The 19,360-nt window shown below is 42.5% G+C and overlaps 1 protein-coding gene across 1 annotated transcript in view; it reads right to left on the bottom strand.

Annotated features, from left to right (window-relative positions):
* Positions 1-303: 303 nt before the first annotated feature.
* Positions 304-19,360, bottom strand: part of CRLF2 (cytokine receptor like factor 2) — a 29,296-nt gene continuing 10,239 nt past the window's right edge. Inside the window, exons 2-8 of the mRNA XM_077145117.1 lie at positions 18,758-18,860; positions 17,134-17,294; positions 16,325-16,458; positions 10,806-10,968; positions 5,480-5,588; positions 3,231-3,315; positions 304-1,351 (exon numbers count right to left, since the gene is read on the bottom strand). Of these exons, the coding sequence (XP_077001232.1) occupies positions 1,085-1,351; positions 3,231-3,315; positions 5,480-5,588; positions 10,806-10,968; positions 16,325-16,458; positions 17,134-17,294; positions 18,758-18,860 (1,022 nt within the window). The 3' untranslated portion in view covers positions 304-1,084. The remainder of the gene's footprint in view (positions 1,352-3,230; positions 3,316-5,479; positions 5,589-10,805; positions 10,969-16,324; positions 16,459-17,133; positions 17,295-18,757; positions 18,861-19,360) is intronic.

The following is a 19,360-nucleotide window of genomic DNA, read 5'->3' as shown; positions in this document are numbered from 1 at the left end:
AACTTTTGGAGGAGTTGTTAATTAAGATGAGGCCAAACTGCAAAAGGTGGGTCTTCATTCAATATGAATGGAATCCCTATAAGCAGTAGGAGGAGACAGATGGAGAGAGATGGCCACATAATGGGGGCAGAGAGTGAGTTATGGGCTGCACAAGCCACCCCCAGATCCTGCAGACTTCAGAGAACATGTGATCCTGTTGGTTCCTTGATGCTGGACCTCCAACCTCCGAAACTGTGAGACAATAAATTCCTGTTGTTTAATCCGACAGTGTGAAGCATTTCTTATAGCAGCCCTGCAAATATAAGGCAAAGTGAAATACCCAGTAGAATAGTTTTCTCCACCATCTCACTGAACATCAAGCCAACAACAAACTTAAATTTCATTGGTGGGTCTCAGAACAACTTTGCTCTTTTTTCTCTTTATTCCAAAGACAACAGAACAGAAAACAAACTCAAGGGCCTGGAAGCTTTGGGTGAACGTGCTGAGGATTTTTTAAATTTACATGTCTCTTAGTCGCAGAGATATGTAATGAGTATGGAGTCAGGAATAAAAAGGGTATCTCAAAAAAAATGATCAAATGATTGACCTGGTGGGATTTCTCCTTTCAGAACAACAGTTTCTTGGTGGATTCTTGGTATTTTAAAAGCAAGGTTGTTTTGCCTAAACAGGAATGTCTCTCCTCACCTTCTGGGATGCATGCAATTGAACAGAGGGTGCAAGAATGTGTTTGAAGGGGGAAGCAATGAAGGAGAAAGACTTGACATGTGTGCCTGAAGGAGGGTGTCTTGGGTGGATCCTGGAGATTCCTCCCAAGTATTTATGTTGAAAACATCCCTTTGAGCAAAGAATCGTGCCAATGAGTTGAGTCTTCAATCCACCATCAAGTCCTTGAACAGATGTCAAGAGATTGAAACTTGACCCAAAGATCTCATTGGTTTGGTGCTGGGCAATGTCAGTGAGTCCAAGCACCAGCATCACTGGTCCAGGATGTCCCTTCATGGAGGTGCTGAGCCCCTCTGGGACTTTTCACTTAGTCCTTTAACCTCAGTGCAGAACTTCATCTTCGTTCTGAGGCTATGCCTGCTCATAGCATCACATAAGCATCATCATTCGTAACAAACCTAAAGTCACCAAGGAAGACCACGTCGCCACCATGGAGGAGCTGGTGAGGGAGCTGGCCAGAGTCCCTTGCCTTTTCCTCCCCCATCTGCAGGCCCAACTGAGCTATCGTGGGCGTGTCGACCTCCACCTTGACCAGCTGGGCCACCATCACGTCTTCCATGGCACAGTCCTTATCCCCATCTTCCATCTTGTTCAAGGGAACCACATTCTGGGTGTCTCTGATCCATTCCTGCATAGAGAGAACATTCTGGCTTAAATCCGGTGAAAATGGGACACAGCAAACTCCTAGGATCGTGGGAGGGCAAGATCAACCTGGCGGAGAACCCAGAGAAGATGGCCGCTGACTCTTCCTAAGTCAACATCCTGGGAAATGAGGCATCCTCTGACGGGAAGTCCATCCCCAATGGACCAAAAAGCCTCTTCTTTGAGGTCTGTCTGCTAAGGCTGCACTACTTGCAGACCTGCGTTTTTCCAGCTGCCTTCCATGGGCTGGTCTTGTGATGACCCTTCAGACACAGGGAAGGTCTGAAGGGCTGTTCAGTAGGGACCTTATCTCAAACTCAAGACAGGATGTACAGATTCTTCTCTCCCAAGGACATCCTTTGGGAGGTGGTGGCTTTTCTTCTAAGCATGACTGATGTCCTGCAGCTATTTTAAAATTTGGGAAGGAAAAGATGTGGCCTCTGTATCTGCCATGGTCAAACTTCAATCGGTCCACAGATCCTCTGGGAGTTGTTTTCACAATCTTATTCTAATGAGTGGGTTCAGGTGGGAAGGAAGATTCTGCACTTCTGACAAATGCCCAGATGACATTTGTCAAGCTGGTCTGAGGTCCAGTGGGAAGATCGTCTGCTTCACCCTTTCTCATCCCCTCCTTAGCCTTGTCCATCTCCTTCTCCTCAACCCCAGTATGTACAATTTCAGCTTCTTCCTGCCCTCAAAACCCAAACTCCTTCCCCTCTCCCTACACCCACACAGTTTAAAAATTGACCTGGGCTCTTATCATACTGGATTTGTAGAATCTATTTCCTGGTGACCCTCCAGCGGCAGACGCCAGCTCTGTCCACCCTGAAGTCCCACCAAGCTATTCAGCCCAGTGCGTGTTTGTCCAGTGAGTGAATTAGTGACCACAAAAACTTTTAAGTGTGTGCCAGCTTGAAAAGGTTTACATACCCTAGAAAAGCCATGTTTTAATCCTAATCAACCTTGTGGGAGCCATGGTCTCTTCTAATCCCTACCATATGTTGGAAACTTTAATTAGCGTATCTCCAGAGATGTGACTCACTCAGGTGTGGTATTAAATTTGGTTAGGTGGAGACATGTCTCCATCCATTCCAGGTGGGTCTTGATTGGTTTTCCTGGAATCCTTTAAAAGAAAAAGCACTTTGGAAAAAGCTAGAGAACGACAGGAGAGAAAGCCACGAGATTCTGAGAGAGCAGAGAATGCCACAGAACCATGAAGCAGAGAGTCCACCAGCCAGAGACCTTTGGAGATAAGGAGGGAAAACACCTCCCGGGGAGCCTCATGAAACACGAGGTTTGGAGAGAAAGCCACCAGATGCTGCCGTGTTCACCATGTGCCTTTCCAGCTGAGAGAGAAACCCTGAACTTCATGGGCCTTCTTGAACCAAGGTATCTTTCCCGGGATGCCTTAGATTGGACATTTCTATAGACTTGTTTTAATTTGGACAATGTCACAGCCTTAGAACTGCAAGTTGTAACTTATTAAATTCCCCTCTTTAAAAAAGCCATTCCATTGCTGGTATATCGCATTCTGGTAGCTAGCAAACTAGAGTAAAGTGGAAGTTTAGCTTCTTTTGAGCCCTGACTTGGGGGAATTATCAAGCACACATTATCCTGATTAGATTGGAAGGTGGGTTTAAATGGGGAAATCCCATGTGGGGCTATCTCTGGGACTGAACAGAAACTTCGCTTGGAAACCCTGGGAATGCGTCTGTCTCTCTGACTGAATGATAAAGGCTGCTGCTTTAAGGTCAGAGGCTGGGATGGGACTGTTGGCGAAAATGTTCCATCATGGAGACGTCCGCCCATAAGGAAGCAAACCCACTCAGCGAAGAGAAGACAAGGAGAAGGAAGATCAGAATTACCTGGAAATTCCCTTTGTGGTCCTCAAAGAGCCCAGGAAAGGTGAATTTGGGGTCTGGCACACTGGGAATGAGGAGCTTCTTAACTCTGAAATGGATACGGAGTTCCTGGTCAGACAGGGCACACTTAAGTCCTTCGAAGGCACAGACTCTGAGAGCGGCCGAGGACTGGTACAGATCTGGCTCCCCAGAGACCCCACATGTGGTCGGGCCCGTGCCTGTGACTCCAAAACACGTGGCCCTGTCCATTTCCTCCTGCGCCCCATTTCTGTCATATGCATGAAACACTCCATCAGGGACTGATGTTCAAAGAGCCACTCTCTGCACAATATGAATCCCCTCAAACGGGGCGCATTTTTTCACTTCATTGATTCCTCTCCTCATTTTGAACAGGGGATTCCCTTGAAAACAGATCTAATGCTCATGACTTTAGCCCCCAAGTTTCCTTGGGGATCATTTCAGCTCTGTCTTAAAACCCCAGATGCGTCACCAGTGATGCATCTGTACCAGGCAGGACTCTTATCTGATTGCCTCATTTCCTCTCTGGCAGGGGGTGATACTGGCAGCACTTGAGCTGGTGAAAGAGATAAAGCTGTATCGGGCGGCAGGTAATTAAATGCAACATCCTCTCAGTGAATTAAAGTATGATGGGAAGAATTTGAAGTTGCCTAACCCAACATAGCTTGGACTCAGTGAGATTCCTCCAGAGTGGAAATCTGCCTTTCAGTGGTGTTCCACTGATGCTGTGGAAAACTCATCTTAAAAAGCAAAGATAGGAGAAAACAATAAAATGCTGCAATGTGAAAAAAAAAAAAAGCAAAGATAGTCAGCACAAGTTTGGGCATCAGTGCCTTCAAGTGCCACCAGTGGTCCCCAAATAGTTTGAATAAAGATGAAAATAGCAGTGGTTAAATTGTTACATGGAAGCTTAAAAAAGGAAACTGTTTAATACAGTATTTTTGAAAGACTCTCTTCTAGTCTCAAAGACTGTTGGCTTACATTGTCTATAAAAGTCTACAGATGTATAGATAAAATACTGATAGCTTTTTCTTGTACAATTCATCTTTCTACTCTCGCCATATTGCCCACTTTCATGAATCTCATCAGAAGTCAAAGGTGGGCCTAAGAGTCACCCCCAGAGAACCTCTTTTGTTGCTCATATTTGGCCTCTCTCTCTCAACCAACTCAGCAGGTGAACTCTGCCCTCCCCTCTGCCCAGCATGAGACATGACTCCCAGGGGTGTAAATCTCCCTGACAACGTGGGACAGAAATCCCATGATGAGGCGGAACAGGACATCAAGGGATTGAGAAAACCTTCTTGACTAAAAGGGGGAAGAGAGAAATGAGATGAAATAAAGTGTCAGTTGCTGAGAGATTTCAGAGTCAAGAGGTAATCCTGGAGGTTATTCTTACACATTATATAGAGATCCCCTTTCTAGTTTATGGTGTATTAGAGAGGCCAGAGGGAAATGCCTGAAACTGTAGAGCTGTGTTCCAGTAACCATGTTACTTGAAGATGATTGTATAATGATATAGCTTTCGCAGTGTGACTGTGTGATTGTGAAAACCTCATGTCTGATGCTCCTTTTATCTTGGGCATGGACAGATGAGTAAAAAATATGGATAAAAATTAACAAATAATAAGGGAACAAATGTTAGGGTGAATTGGGTAGATGGAAATGCTGGTGGTCAATGAGAGAGAAGGGTAGGGGGTATGGCATGTATGAGTTTTTTCTTTTTTGTTTCTTTTTCTGGAGTGAAGCAAATGTTCTAAAAAATGATCATGGTGATGAATACAGAACTGTGGATGATATTATAAGCCACTGATTGTACACCGTGGATGGAATGTTTGTATGTTTGCATGTTAAGTTTTATCAATAAAAATGCCTTTTTTAAAAAAATCAAAGGCATCTTAATTACCCACTATTAACAAAACACCCAGATAGGATGAGCTCAATCCAGGTCTGTGTTAGATCCTAGCAGGATTCCAGGAGAAGTTTAGTGAACATTCATTTCACTGTCTCTGCAATCATCTTTCTGAATGAATATTCCACATATCCCTGAACTTTTAGCATTATTTCCCCGTCAACTTTCTTGCAAGTTACCTTTGGCAAAGTGAGTCATGAAGGACGTGAGGCTTAGCAAAATTATCCCATCAAGGGATTTGCCTTTTTTCCCAATTTCATGTACATTTGGTGACCAAGGAATTCCCCTTATTGTTGTGGTTAGGTGGTATGAGGTTTGTGTTTACCTTTGTCGTTTCCACAGAGACACAAGTAGAAAGGCTGATGTCAGGATGGCCACCGGACTTGAAATTAAGATATACTTCGGGAAAGCCTTTTTCTCCTGAAGGCACAAATCTGAAACAAAACAGAATGACTGCTTTAAGTGTTCAACATGATATGGAATCTCACCTTCCCCCCATTATTTTTCCTTTGTTCATGTCAAGGATTAGCAAATCATCACCGTTGTGGGAAATATCTTGGAATGAGAGATGGTCTCTCCAAACAAGCACACATCACACAGCTGGTAACATGGACTCGAAACCCTGCTCTTGGTATCCTGGTGTCTAGTTATTCACTGTTGGCAACTTTTCTCTCATGAGTTGAATCGTGTCCCCTACAAAAATAAGTTGAAGTCCCAATCTTCAGTACCTATGAATGGGACCTTATTTGAAAATAGGGTCTTTACAGGTGGAATTAAGTTAAGACAAGGTCATATTGGTAAGAACTAATCCAATGACTGGTGTCCTTATAAGAAGATGGACATTTGGATGCAGAGATACAGACATATGGGGAAGAAGGTCCTGTGATGTTGGGTACCAAGATTGGAGTGATGCAGCTACAAGTCCAGGGATACCAACAATGGGTGGCCACCAGCAGAAGCTGGGTGAGAGACATGGAGGGGATTCTCCCGTAGACCTTCCGAGGGAACCAATCCTGCCAACAACTTGACTTTGGACTTCTGGACTCCACCACTGTGACCACCAGCTCTGTGGGGGTTTGTTACAGCAGTCTTTGGAAAGCAAGACAGTAGCTAAGAGAGACCTTAGGACCCTGCCTTCACAGTTGTCCTTTGCCTAACTGCCTGCTAGGACAATCCTAAGAGTGAAGAAATAGCTCATGTCTGCTTGTTGGAAGTGAAGCATCTATTGGTAACCTGCTAATAGCCATGTTCTCGCAGAGTCTGAGACCAGACAGAGGAGCTTAACATGACGTCATCCCTCAAAGAACGTCACCCAAGGATGCCCAAGACGAACCATTTGCCTGGGGTATGAGTGCATAATCCACTTTCAAGCCATGTTGTGTTATCCACCGTGCATCTTAGCTTTGAGGTCCTATGGGACCTCATGGTGAATTTATCCAAAATGGCGCTTCTTCCCCAACTCCCTTCTCTTCCTGCGACATCCCCTGTTCCAGTGAGGTGCTTTGTTGTTGGATCATGCTGGAGCCTGGGAACCATACTTGCCATCCTTCCACACGCTGATTAATCATCCCAAAAGAAGAATCTGACTGCCATGCCACTTTGCTTCCAGTCTGCTGGGATCTCCTAATGTCCTGCTCAGAAATCCCTTCTTGGTCGGACTCAGGTCTCCTCCTTCCCAAGCTCATCTCCTGCCTGCTTGGACCTTGGGATGTGGTGTGATCAAGTATGGGCAAAGGGTTGGGTGGGAACCTACCTTACCGGGGTGGAAAGCTCAGGTATCTGCTCCCTGGAGATGCCACCTTTACTTTTTTAGATGATTATTTCTTAACTAGTAGGAAAAGCACTCAAACACCTTACTGCCCTCCATTAATTGTGGTGGATAGGGCAATGAACACAAAAGACAAACAATTTCAACAAAACATAAAAAAAAAACCCTGCCATGTAAAGCGTATATCCTGCTGGGCATTAGCATAGAGAGAACAAAGAGAGACAAAAACCTAGGTGCACAATGGATGGTGGTGAGTGCTGTAGAGAAACCCAGAAAAGGAAAGGGAGCAAGGAAGAGCAGCTGAAGGGAGTTGAGGATGGGAGTGTTAATTTTAGTAGGTGGAGATAGAGAGTTTCATGCAAAAAGTGACATTTTAGCAGAGGCTGAAGGACGTGGGTCTCCAGTGGCCCTCAGGGAAGCACCGACTACTTTCCAATCTGGGATTACTTATGCAGGTGTCTCTGCAGACACAAGGAAGCGTGTGTCTGGGTTCCCCCTTAATATACCTTGACCTACACCATGTACGCTTTTCTCACCTTGAAGAATGAGATGTAATCTGTGACCTTGACTCATTTTTACATCATGTGAGAAGTCCAGAAAAGGGGACTTTCTTTTTTTTTGATAAATTGAAGAATTGCAGAAATATACAAAGAATAATATGGAAAATAACATATGGAGATTTGAATATCCATCAGGTGGCGTTTTGTCCTTTCGCTGCTGATTAGGTTTTTTAAGAAATTTAAACATAGCAGACTAACACAAGTCCCCCATTTCTCACTCCAAGTTCTCTCTCACTGCCCTCGCCCCAACAGCAATCTACTCCCAGGACTTGGCATGTGATTTTCCCCGTGCCACTGACATTTTTTTACATACGTCTTGAGGCACCCATGTTCAACATGGATAGAGTTTCTTGTATATGTGTTTAAATGTTTTAATTAACGTAATAGCAGAGATTTTAAGAAGCAAAAGTTGAGCATAATAAAGAATTAAGCTGAAGACAAAAATTTTAAACACACTTAAAAAAGAGTCACAAATGCACAGCAGCTTCAGTTACAGGAAGGGGAAACAGAGATATCTCATTCTTGTAAGAATATAAGAGTAGAGATTTCTGTTCAATCTAAAGAAGAGTTCTGTGAATGTAAAGAAAAGTGGATATAAATAGATTGTTGAAAAATGGAATCTCTTTCATTGGCATTTTTATGAGCAAAGAAAATCAGTCCTTGTCAAGGAAGGGTCAGTGGCATTGTTTTGGAAGGAAGGAAAAAGCACATTCAGTTCTTTGGGGATAACCATTCCTGACATTTTCTGATGCACCACAGATATATATATTCAGTCCCAAGTGGCAGGAAAGTTCAGACCAGAAAGATTGAAATAGAACCTCTTCCCTTTCCTGAATTTGCCACATCCTGACAGCTTTGGCTGACTCCAGAGAAGAATGGGATCTCCACATGCCTGGATATGTGCAGGGAAGCCGGAGATACCCTCCAGCTGGGACACGGTGCCACTATTGCCTTAAGAGATTAAATACTGAGTCCACCATATGCATATGCTAGCTCTAAAGTCAAATAAAAATGTCTGGGTATGCTAGGCTGAACTCTTTGCCCAGGGTAAAACAATCATACTGATGTAACCACTAGCTTGATGGAGGAATCCATTTGTATTTACAGATAAGGAAACCAAAGCAGAGAGTTCTCACAGAGAGGCCGAGTGCCCTGCCAATGACACCCAGTGAAAAAAAAATTGCACAACAGGTTTTTGATGCTCAAAAACCACAGCACTGCATTGCCTCACACAAACTACCCCAGAGGAAAGACCACCTTTTAAAAAATTCTTGCATTTCACATCAGAAGGAGTAATATGGGTTTGATTTGGCTTCAGAAAGTTATGCTGAAATTCTAACCCCTAGTACCTGTGACTGACCTAATTTAGAAATAAATTCGTTGGAAATGGAATTAGGAAAGTTAAAATTAGATCACACTGGATTAGGGTGGGCCATTAATCTAGTATGAATGGTTACTCTATACCAAAAAGAAGTTTGAACATAGCCTCAGAGGAAGAGGCAAAGACCATGGATTCTTGGCCAATGTCAACAGCAGAAGAGCCAAGGAAGGATTCTCCGCTATGTACTTCATGGATTTGTCCTCACCTTGATTTGAAACACCTGGTCCTCAAAATTATTAGACCATAAATGTTTGATGTTTTAAGCCACCGAGTTTGTGGTAGTTTGTTACTGTAGCCCTAAGAGACTAATACAAGATGCTTCCAATTTGCCTTTGGAAAGCAATGCCCGTGATATTCTGAGGATGCTTGCAACTCTCAAGAAAACGATGGACCACTTTTCCTGGCTACCCTCTTTGACACTAACGTGATAGCATTCTCCCTGGTTTCCTTCCATGCTGGGTCTATGTCCGTACAGAACTTGATGTTTTGTTTACTTGAGCCAGAAAGATGTGAATTTTGGTTAAAAGATTCTTTTCTGATTTTAGATGGAATAAAAAGAAATGCGTTGATGTTTCAGGAGACATATTCAACAACCCAACATCTATAATAAGACACTGTTTGATGATGTCAATGAGAATTTGAAAACAAGTTTAGTCCCATAATCTGATGTTTATCTGCCTTAGGCTATGAGATGCAGAATAAGCAAAAACCAAGTGTTCAATGTACTGGGAAATTCTCTCTGCTCAAGAGTATTTCTTTCCTGACTTGCTTTGGTATTTATTCCTTTGGCTGAAGACCTTATCAAGCCTAATATCCTCTTGTAAATGACTCAGAGAGGTGGTAGAAGATGATTTTTATGGGCAAGTCATCTAATGATCAACTTATTTGTCAACTATCAATGAAGAGATTTGGATAGTGGGAAAGGAAAGACATTGTGGAGGGGATAGGAAGTGGCCTTGAATGGCTTTGAGCATCTGGGTACTGATCCAAGGATCTAGAATCTGGGGGTGGGGTGGAGTAGAGGGTAATGTGAACTGGGAGACATCACATTATAAAATGCCCGCATCTATTTTAGACACATGATTCATGATATACCTGATTAAGCATTAACTATAAACACAGAAGCCAATTCATAGAGGTCCAAAATTTTCAAAACACATTCGTCCATGCACCTATCCATCCACCCGCTCATCCATCCATCCACCCACCCAGCCAACCATCCATCCATCCATCCATCCATCCATCCATCCATCCATCCATCCATCCATCCACCCATCCACCCACCTAACCATCCATCCACCCATCTATCCATCCATGCATCCATCCACCCATCCATCCACCCACCCATCCATCCATCCATCCACCCACCCAGCCAACCATCCATCCATCCATCCATCCATCCATCCATCTATCCATCCACCCACCCACCTAACCATCCATCCACCCATCTATCCATCCATGCATCCACCCATCCATCCATCCATCCATTCATCTACCCATCCATCCACCCACCCACCCACCCATCCATACATCCATCCATCCATCTACACATACATTCATCTACCCATCAATCCATGGGCTAACTGTGTGTCCTTCGACAACTGATTTTACCTCCTTTATTTTCACCATCAAAAAATTAAAATACTTGTACTTTTATTTCACAGATAAGAGGTGATGCATGTAGTAACGAGCACACATCAGATTTTTAATAAATGGTACTTGCAGTTATTGTTGCTGTGATGATACAAGTAAAATTTATAATTAGCCCATTGGGGGAGGCTGCCTAGAGAGAAAAATATTAAGAGGAAGCATTTTCCCATTGATCTTTGGAATGGAAATTGAGGTCCTTAGTGTTTGCAGGTACTCCCCCTCCCACCTCACCCTCACTAAAGGAAAGTCCCTGACCCATGCCTTTGTGACATCGCTGTGTAACAAGCATTACCTCTTAATTGACCCCGCTGCCAATGTGTCACTTCTGTCCAGTCACTTGGGTATGTATCCGTCCCATAGGTGGACTCCTTTGTTTTCACTCGGGCCCGGAAATAGTAACATTTCTCATCATCCAAGCCATCTATTGTAACATTGCAGGTATCCTTCTCCTTGGACTGGAGAGAAAATACATCAGTGATTAGTGACTCGACTTTGTTTCATCCCAGCCACACTAAGTCTACTTTGAGAACTTCACATTCTATTGTTTCACTTCCTTCTTTTGCCTGATTTTTATCTCCTCCCCCCCAAAAACACTCAACAGGTACAAACCTACCCTCCCTTCCCTCTGCCCACACAAACTCGTAACAAATTCAATTGTGGATGCTTTGGAAAAGTTCTTCGTGACAAAGTTCAAATTTATAAAATTAAAAGAAATAAATTATAAAAGTAGCACTATTTGTTTTTGAGATCTTAGAAACCCCCCCTTCAAAAGAGCAGGAAACTAAAACAAAACAAAACAAAAACGATAGAATCACCATTAACAAGTTGAAGTTTTCTACTTTCTTCCAAGGGCACTCATATAAATAAATCGGAGTCACATTGTCCATAAACCTGTGTATCATTTTTTTCTTTTGGTGTGTGCAGGCTCAGGGAATCAAACCCAGATCTCCAACGTGGCAGGTGAGAATTCCACCAGTGAGCTATCTTTGCACTGCCCAAGTTTTTGGTTTTGTTTTGGCATGTGTATCTTTTAATTTTTTTTTTCACATGGTCAGACACTGGGAATTGAACCCAGGTCTCTAACATTCTCTAGCAAGAATTCTTTCTCTGAGCCAACATCGCAACACCCTACCTTTTTTGTTTTCTCTTTTATTAATTAAAAAAAATGTGTTTGTTTTTTTCTAGCCCTATCTTTTTTTTCACTTAACGTTTTACTGTATGAATTGCCTCATCACTAAATATTCTTTAAGATTCCATTTTGGGGCCATTCTTAAATATTTTATGGTAAGGATGTACTCTACTTTGTTTGACTATTTTCCTAGGGCACGACACATAACTTGTCCCCGGTGGTTTGTGCTATTTTAAGTAATGCTTCAATTTTTAGCACATAAAACCTGGTCCATATCTTATCTTTATTTCCTTAGGACAGGTTTCTAAAGGGGGAATTTCTGGGTCAGAACTAAGATCATTTATAAACCCTTAAATTTTGTGGTCCTCAGCATCATTGAACGATATCATGGTTATGTGCTATTTGGGCAAAAATAAATATTCCCAATTGCTTGAATTTGCATTTCTCTGCTCAGCAGAGAGAGTCATTCTATCAGTTCAACAAAACATCAGTGTGTCTTAGTCTGAGGAACTTTCTTTGGCTTCTATTTCCTAGGTTTCCCTTATGGTGGTATTTTGTCTCATTTTTACCCTCACTGATGGATTTTATCTCCACCATTTCCAAATTTTAGAGCACATCAACCATCACTCCCACCTGAGATATCTCTCCCCCTTCAGGGCAACAGTTTTGCCAAAACTTCTCTCTCCCTTTTCCTCTTCTTCCTTCTCCTGGGATCTGTTGCCAAGTTTTTCCACTCAAATTGTTGCCCCAATCACTCAACTCTGTACAACCCCTTGGTTGTAACAGATACAATTGCTCTAAGGTATATCATTCCACAAGTACAAATGAATGCATTTAGCAGCCTTCGGGTTAACCCCAGGAAAGTTGAATTATTCCTGAACCCAGTAATAGGTAGATAAAATGAAAATGAAATGTCTTCTTCTGACAACGCTGTTAGCTCACTTCTAAAGTTCCTTCATTTCACCGCTCAGAGCTCCACTGTTATCTTACTCCAGCATTCTTCTTGCATAAAGAAGGCAAGGTATCAGTACACTGAGCCCAACAGTTATTCATGCTTTTATTCATGAGCAGAAAGACAACTGGGAATTAATGCTGAACATTTATCACAGGCTCTCAGAAATTACTGAGCATGTGATTTTCTCCTGTTTTTCTCCTGGTGAGCCTAGGGTGTTTCATTTGAACAAATACACAATCAGAAAACATTCATGAAATATGGGGTGGGCATGCACAGTGCTTCTCAAGATGAAGTACTGCTTCTAAGCACCTACTGTACCGAGCAGCAGTGGATGGCAATGCATCTTGACTAGTCATCTAATTTCAAGGAGAGATAATAAAACCTATGCCACTTCTGGAAGTTTTTAATAATACCCACAGAAGGAACTTGAAACCAGACTCTGAGTCACCCAATCTGCTCAGGACTCTGGGTGGCACAACCATCCTGTTCAGTGTCTCATAGACTATTTGCCCAGAAAACAGCCTCAAAAAGTGCCAAGATGCCCTTTCCCAGGTTCCTTCCATCTTCAAATGGCCTGTCTTGAAGGCATTTGAGTGGCAGAAAATGGCAGAGACAAAAAGATGAGAGCAGAGGTGCCTAGATAAGATACGTGCTGGTTTGAAAAGATGTATGTCCCCTAGAAAAGCCACGTTTTCATCAAAATCCTGTTTTGTAAAGGCAGAATAATCCCTATTCAACCCTGTATGTTTGAAGCTATAATTAGATTATATCCCCAAAGATGTGATTTAATCAAGTGTGGTTGTTAAGCTGGATTAGGTGATGACATGTCTCTGCCCATTTGGGTGGGTCTTGATAAGTTTCTGAAGTCCTATAAAAAAGGAAACGTTTTGGAGAACGAGAGATTCAGAGAGAGCAAAGCAGAAGGATGTAGCCCCAAGAAGCAGAGTCCACCAGTCAGCGACCTTTGGAGAAGGTCCAAAGAAGAAGCAACATGCCTCCTGGGAAAATTCGTGAAACAGGAAGCCAGGAGAAGAAGCTAGCAGATGATGCTTTGCTCACCACGTGCCCTTCCAGCCAAGAGAGAAACCCTGACTATGTTTGCCATGCGCCCTTCCAATTGAGAGAGAAACCAAGAACTTCACTGGCCTTCTTGAACCAAGGTATCTTTCTCTGGATGCCTTTGATTGGACATTTCTATAGACTTGTTTTAACTGGGACATTTTCTCAGCCTTAGAGCCATAAACTAGCAACTCATTGAATTCACCTTTTTAAAACTCATTCTGTTTCTGGTATGTTGCATTCCAGCAGCTAGCAAACTAGAACAAGATGCATGCTGCCTCTGAGTTCCCACCTGAATGACAGACTTGTGAAGACTTCTTCAGACCCCACGTGGTAGGTAGCTGATCTTACCACATGGATTTGTTTCCTTTCTCCTGATCCTCACCCTTACAATCCCTGGGTGAGTTGCCATAAAAACCAAGTCTCCAGCCATCATCATCATTGCATCCTGTAGGACAATCTGCCTAATTCCTTTTACTTCACCTTTATGGGTTACCAGAGCACGTACACGGTTTTAGAACCGATTGGTGATTCTTGGCTTACTAGGAGAGCTGTCAATTGAGAATTTTTCTACCTATGAATGCCTTAGTTAGAATCCTACTATAGAGGGAACACTTACTCTTCTCTCCCATTTAGCTAGAATCCTACTATAGAGGGAATACTTACCCTTCTCTCCCATTTAGTTAGAATCCTACTATAGAGGGAATACTTACTCTTCTCTCCCATTTAGCTAGAATCCTACTATAGAGGAAATACTTACCCTTCTCTCCCATTTAGTTAGAATCTTACTATAGAGGGAATACTTACTCTTCTCTCCCATTTAGCTAGAATCCTACTATAGAGGAAATACTTACTCTTCTCTCCCATTTAGCTAGAATCCTACTATAGAGGGAATACTTACTCTTCTCTCCCATTTAGCTAGAATCCTACTATAGAGGGAATACTTACCCTTCTCTCCCATTTAGCTAGAATCCTACTATAGAGGGAATACTTACCCTTCTCTCCCATTTAGTTAGAATCCTACTATAGAGGGAATACTTACCCTTCTCTCCCATTTAGTTAGAATCCTACTATAGAGGGAATACTTACTCTTCTCTCCCATTTAGTTAGAATCCTACTATAGAGGGAATACTTACTCTTCTCTCCCATTTAGTTAGAATCCTACTATAGAGGGAATACTTACTCTTCTCTCCCATTTAGTTAGAATCCTACTATAGAGGGAATACTTACCTTTCTCTCCCATTTAGTTAGAATCCTACTATAGAGGGAATACTTATCCTCCTCTCTCATTTAGCTAGAATCCTACTATAGAGGGAATACTTACTCTTCTCTCCCATTTAGCTAGAATCCTACTATAGAGGGAATACTTACTCTTCTCTCCCATTTAACTAGAATCCTACTATAGAGGGAATACTTACCCTTCTCTCCCATTTAGCTAGAATCCTACTATAGAGGGAATACTTACTCTTCTCTCCCATTTAGCTAGAATCCTACTATAGAGGGAATACTTACCCTTCTCTCCCATTTAGCTAGAATCCTACTATAGAGGGAATACTTACTCTTCTCTCCCATTTAGTTAGAATCCTACTATAGAGGGAATACTTACTCTTCTCTCCCATTTAGCTAGAATCCTACTATAGAGGGAATACTTACTCTTCTCTCCCATTTAGTTAGAATCCTACTATTGAGGGAATACTTACTCTTCTCTCCCATTTAGCTAGAATCCTACTATAGAGGGAATACTTACTCTTCTCTCCAATTTAGTTAGAATCCTACTATAGAGGGAATACTTACTCTTCTCTTCCATTTAGTTAGAATCCTACTATAGAGGGAATACTTACTCTTCTCTCCCATTTAGTTAGAATCCTACTATTGAGGGAATACTTACCCTTCTCTCCCATTTAGTTAGAATCCTACTATTGAGGGAATACTTACCCTTCTCTCCCATTTAGTTAGAATCCTACTATTGAGGGAATACTTACCCTTCTCTCCCATTTAGTTAGAATCCTACTATAGAGGGAATACTTACCCTTCTCTCCCATTTAGTTAGAATCCTACTATAGAGGGAATACTTACCCTTCTCTCCCATTTACCTATTTCTTGCCTGCCTAGAACTGTGGAATGGTTAACTCTTGTGGTTGTAAGGGGACTTTAAGATCTGGTAGCACTGCCATCCACCCAGTGCTCACCCTCAATTTTTAGGAGAGATCCTCCAAGGGAACTACAGCTTTACCTTGGACACTCCCGGAATGGGCAACTTGTATACCTGATTCCAGTTGATTCCGTGTGCCCATTGGTCCCAATTCTCTACCTTGGTAGGAGCTTTATCCCTCAATTCCATGGTAGCCCTTTAAATACTGAGAGATAGTTATGGGGTCCCCGGGTCTTTGATAGTCTCATGAGTTTAATGCCTTCAGTTGGCTCTGCTCATGTGCTCCAATCATGCTTCCCTGCATCTGAACACACACACAGAGGAGTGTGTTGGGTAAGGACAACTGCATGGTGGAAGGAAAAGAGGGGACACCGAGTGGGCTTAGGTGTCACTCAAGAAGAAAAGGTGGAAGGAACAGCAGTGAGGTTGAAACATGGGAATGGGAGGTTGGGAGAAGCACCCAACCTCATGGACACAGTTTGTGGGGTGCTAACTCCTTCATGATGATACACTTGCCTGCCACTCCGTGTCAAAGTTGCTTCTGTGCTGGATTTCGTATAAGAGACCATTGTGTATCAAGTCAGAACATGTGACTGTAACCGCTACGTGGTTCCACAGGAAATTCACATCCTTTGGCGAGCTGGGTTTGACTAAGAAGGAAAAGCAAAAAGAGACACTTTACCTCTTAAGAATTAATTGTGTATTTGATTCAACTACCTTTCTCCTATCATTCCTTCTTTTAATGCCTTAGAAGATTTGGGTTTTCCTTGTCCTCATTATGTTTGTAATAGGAGCTTTATCCAGAGTTCCAAGGGCATTGTGTGTTGTGGAAGGAACTCTCTGAAATTGTGGTGTGTGTCAATGAGAATTTCATAAATCTCTAGGGGATCCATACTTGTCATCAGATTGTGAAATGGATCTGTGACATACACCCCCCCCCCAATAAAGAACCACTACCTTACTGAATTCTAAAATAAAAAAATAAATATTTTGGAGAGAGTATTTCGCTACATTTGTGTAAGATCTCCTCACTTATCAGCCAACCAAGATGGCACTTAAGACAACCTAATAGGATGGGGTAAGTGGATAAGAGAAGTCAGAGGGTTTTTCTCTTTCTTCACATCTCATCTCCAGCTTGTTTCTCTCATATCCGTCTTGTTGGTCATTCAGTTCCCCGCCTGACATACCCGAGGCATTCCTGCCCAGCCTCTGTGTTGAGATGGACCTTTCTAGAAGGCACACCTCTTCCCCATTGGGATTTCAGAAGGGGCACACAGGCTCAGCTCTGGGGTGATCAGGCAAAGACCTCTCTTCTCCACACTCACGGTAGCTGCTGGTCCATAGACTCATGGTGTGAAGAGAATGAGTCCCATTCGAGATGTAAAAATCCAGAACATCATCTCCAGCCTCCAGGATGCACCCAGCAGTGTGATGTTGATAAAGAATATAGTTGGGACAATTCTGATGTACCTCATCTTCACTGAGTCTATGGTTAGAAAAGAGAACCATTTAGTCATGGGGCATGTTTCACAATAGCATCTTAACCTATCTCAAGGCTATTCTTTCTCTCCAAAACCCTGGAATCGACTCAGATCAGAGTCTTGCCTCTCTTTCTTCATGGATACTTCTCCTTAGCTTTAGACAGACCTGACCAAACAGAAGAGTGTCCCCTCTTTCAGATGTTTAAACACCTTGAAGGACCCCTCTAGAGGGTTGAGTATTGGCCCCCAAAAGCTATATTCATATCTTAACCCCAGAACCTGTGAATATGACCTAATTTGGAAAAGATATAATTAGACTAGGAACCTGAAGACCATGAAATCATCCTGGGTTACCAGAGTAGGCTGAATCCAACAAGTGTCCTTATAAGAGGAAGGCAGAGAGATATTGGAGACTCAGGGAGAAGAAAACGATGTGAAGATGGAGGCAGAGTCGGGGTCATGCAACGACAAGCCAAGGAACATTGTGGGCCCCCAGAAGCTAGAAGAATCAAAGAAGGACTCTCCCCTAGCGTCTTCGCCAATACCTTGATTTTGGAATTTTCACCTCCCGAACTATGAGAGAATACATTTCTGCTGATTCAAGCTGCTGAGTCATTTGTTAAAACAGCCTTAGGAAACTAATTAAGGAGTGTTTTGACTTTGAGAATCACCAACCCTTGATTTGAGCATGCTTTAAAGCAGGGCTGTTTTGTGCATATCTCTCTTGGTTATCTTGCTGGATTAAGAAGCAGCACAGAACTCAGGACAGGCCCAAATGATGTTCCCTCGTAAAATCTAGAAGTTAGCAGTGGTTAGATGAAAAAAAAAATTCTTTATGGATGAGAAAACAGAACCTCAGAAAATGCAAGTGATTATCTGTGAGTCTTATTTTCCAAATCAATTCATCTTAAAATTTCCCTCTTTGTACACTTTTCAGTTTATCCCTTGGGCTGTCAGATTGCAAAGGGGAGGTATACATTCTATACCTCCCCTTTATAGATCTGAGACTAAATTCACAGGAAAAATCTTCCCACATTTATAGTTCTTCCTTGGGCATAAACGCGAGCACAAATAAGCCCACATTGTTGGAAGGGGTGCCCCAGTAACCTGGCATGAAAATTTCAGAATGTGAAATCTCTGCCATAGCCCTGTAGAGGTAAGGTCTCCAGGATATGGAACTCCAAAAAAAGGGCAGGTGCTGTGACATTACGGTCAGTACTGGGTGTGCAAGGCATGTAGTGGATGTTGTGTTAAGAATATAGGTAGTTTTGAGTGTGACTCACTCAACACTCAGTTGGAAGTTTCGAGAACTGAAGTTGTAGTAAGGATTGGGGTCTAAAGAGAATGCTTACATTCAGATCTGGATTCTGATTCACCTCTTTGCTTTCTGGCATTCCCAATTGCTAATGTTTCAGAAGAAGATTTATTTTACAACAGGGCATCTGATTCACTTCCTGAGAGCACTTACTTGTAAAAGAAAGTCAGGTTAGTCTCAGAATATTTGCTTGCATTCCATGTAACCTGCATAGTTTCAAAATTAAAGTAGATGAGCTGAAGCTGTATCTCTTCTCCTGAGAATAAAAGGAGACAAACAGAACGCACTTTGAAGTGGCATGGAAGAGAGCTCGAAATTTATAAGGTGATTTCAGCATTCCTGTCATAAGAACAATATAGTACACTGAGGGAGGAAATTACCCAAGATTTTCACAAACAAAGCAATTATAAATTACTTCAACAGGATCCATGTGAGATACAAAGCTTGGTAAGAATCTCACTTGTCTTGAGATAGACGAGTCAGCAGCAGGTTACCAACTCCCTTTCTGCCTGTGTTTGCACACTGTGTAATTGCTATCCACTAGTGCAACAGTGTGAGCACTGTCCGGTGAGGTCGGCTTTGAGAGAAAATAAAAGAGGCATCCCATACTTCCATACGAGCCCTCAGCCTACCTCACCAACTTACAACACCAAACTTGGCATCTTGAGTGAAAGCTCGAATGAGTCCTTCAATTTTTGCTTTAAAATTTAGGCTGGTGAGTTGGCTTGCTTTTCTTGGGGGCCTATTAATGATCCA

Source organism: Tamandua tetradactyla, chromosome X (assembly GCF_023851605.1).
Source record: "Tamandua tetradactyla isolate mTamTet1 chromosome X, mTamTet1.pri, whole genome shotgun sequence".
Classification (NCBI taxonomy): Eukaryota; Metazoa; Chordata; class Mammalia; order Pilosa; family Myrmecophagidae; genus Tamandua; species Tamandua tetradactyla.
The sequence above is the reverse complement of the archived record's forward strand: the minus strand, read 5'-3'. Positions and strand labels throughout refer to the sequence as shown.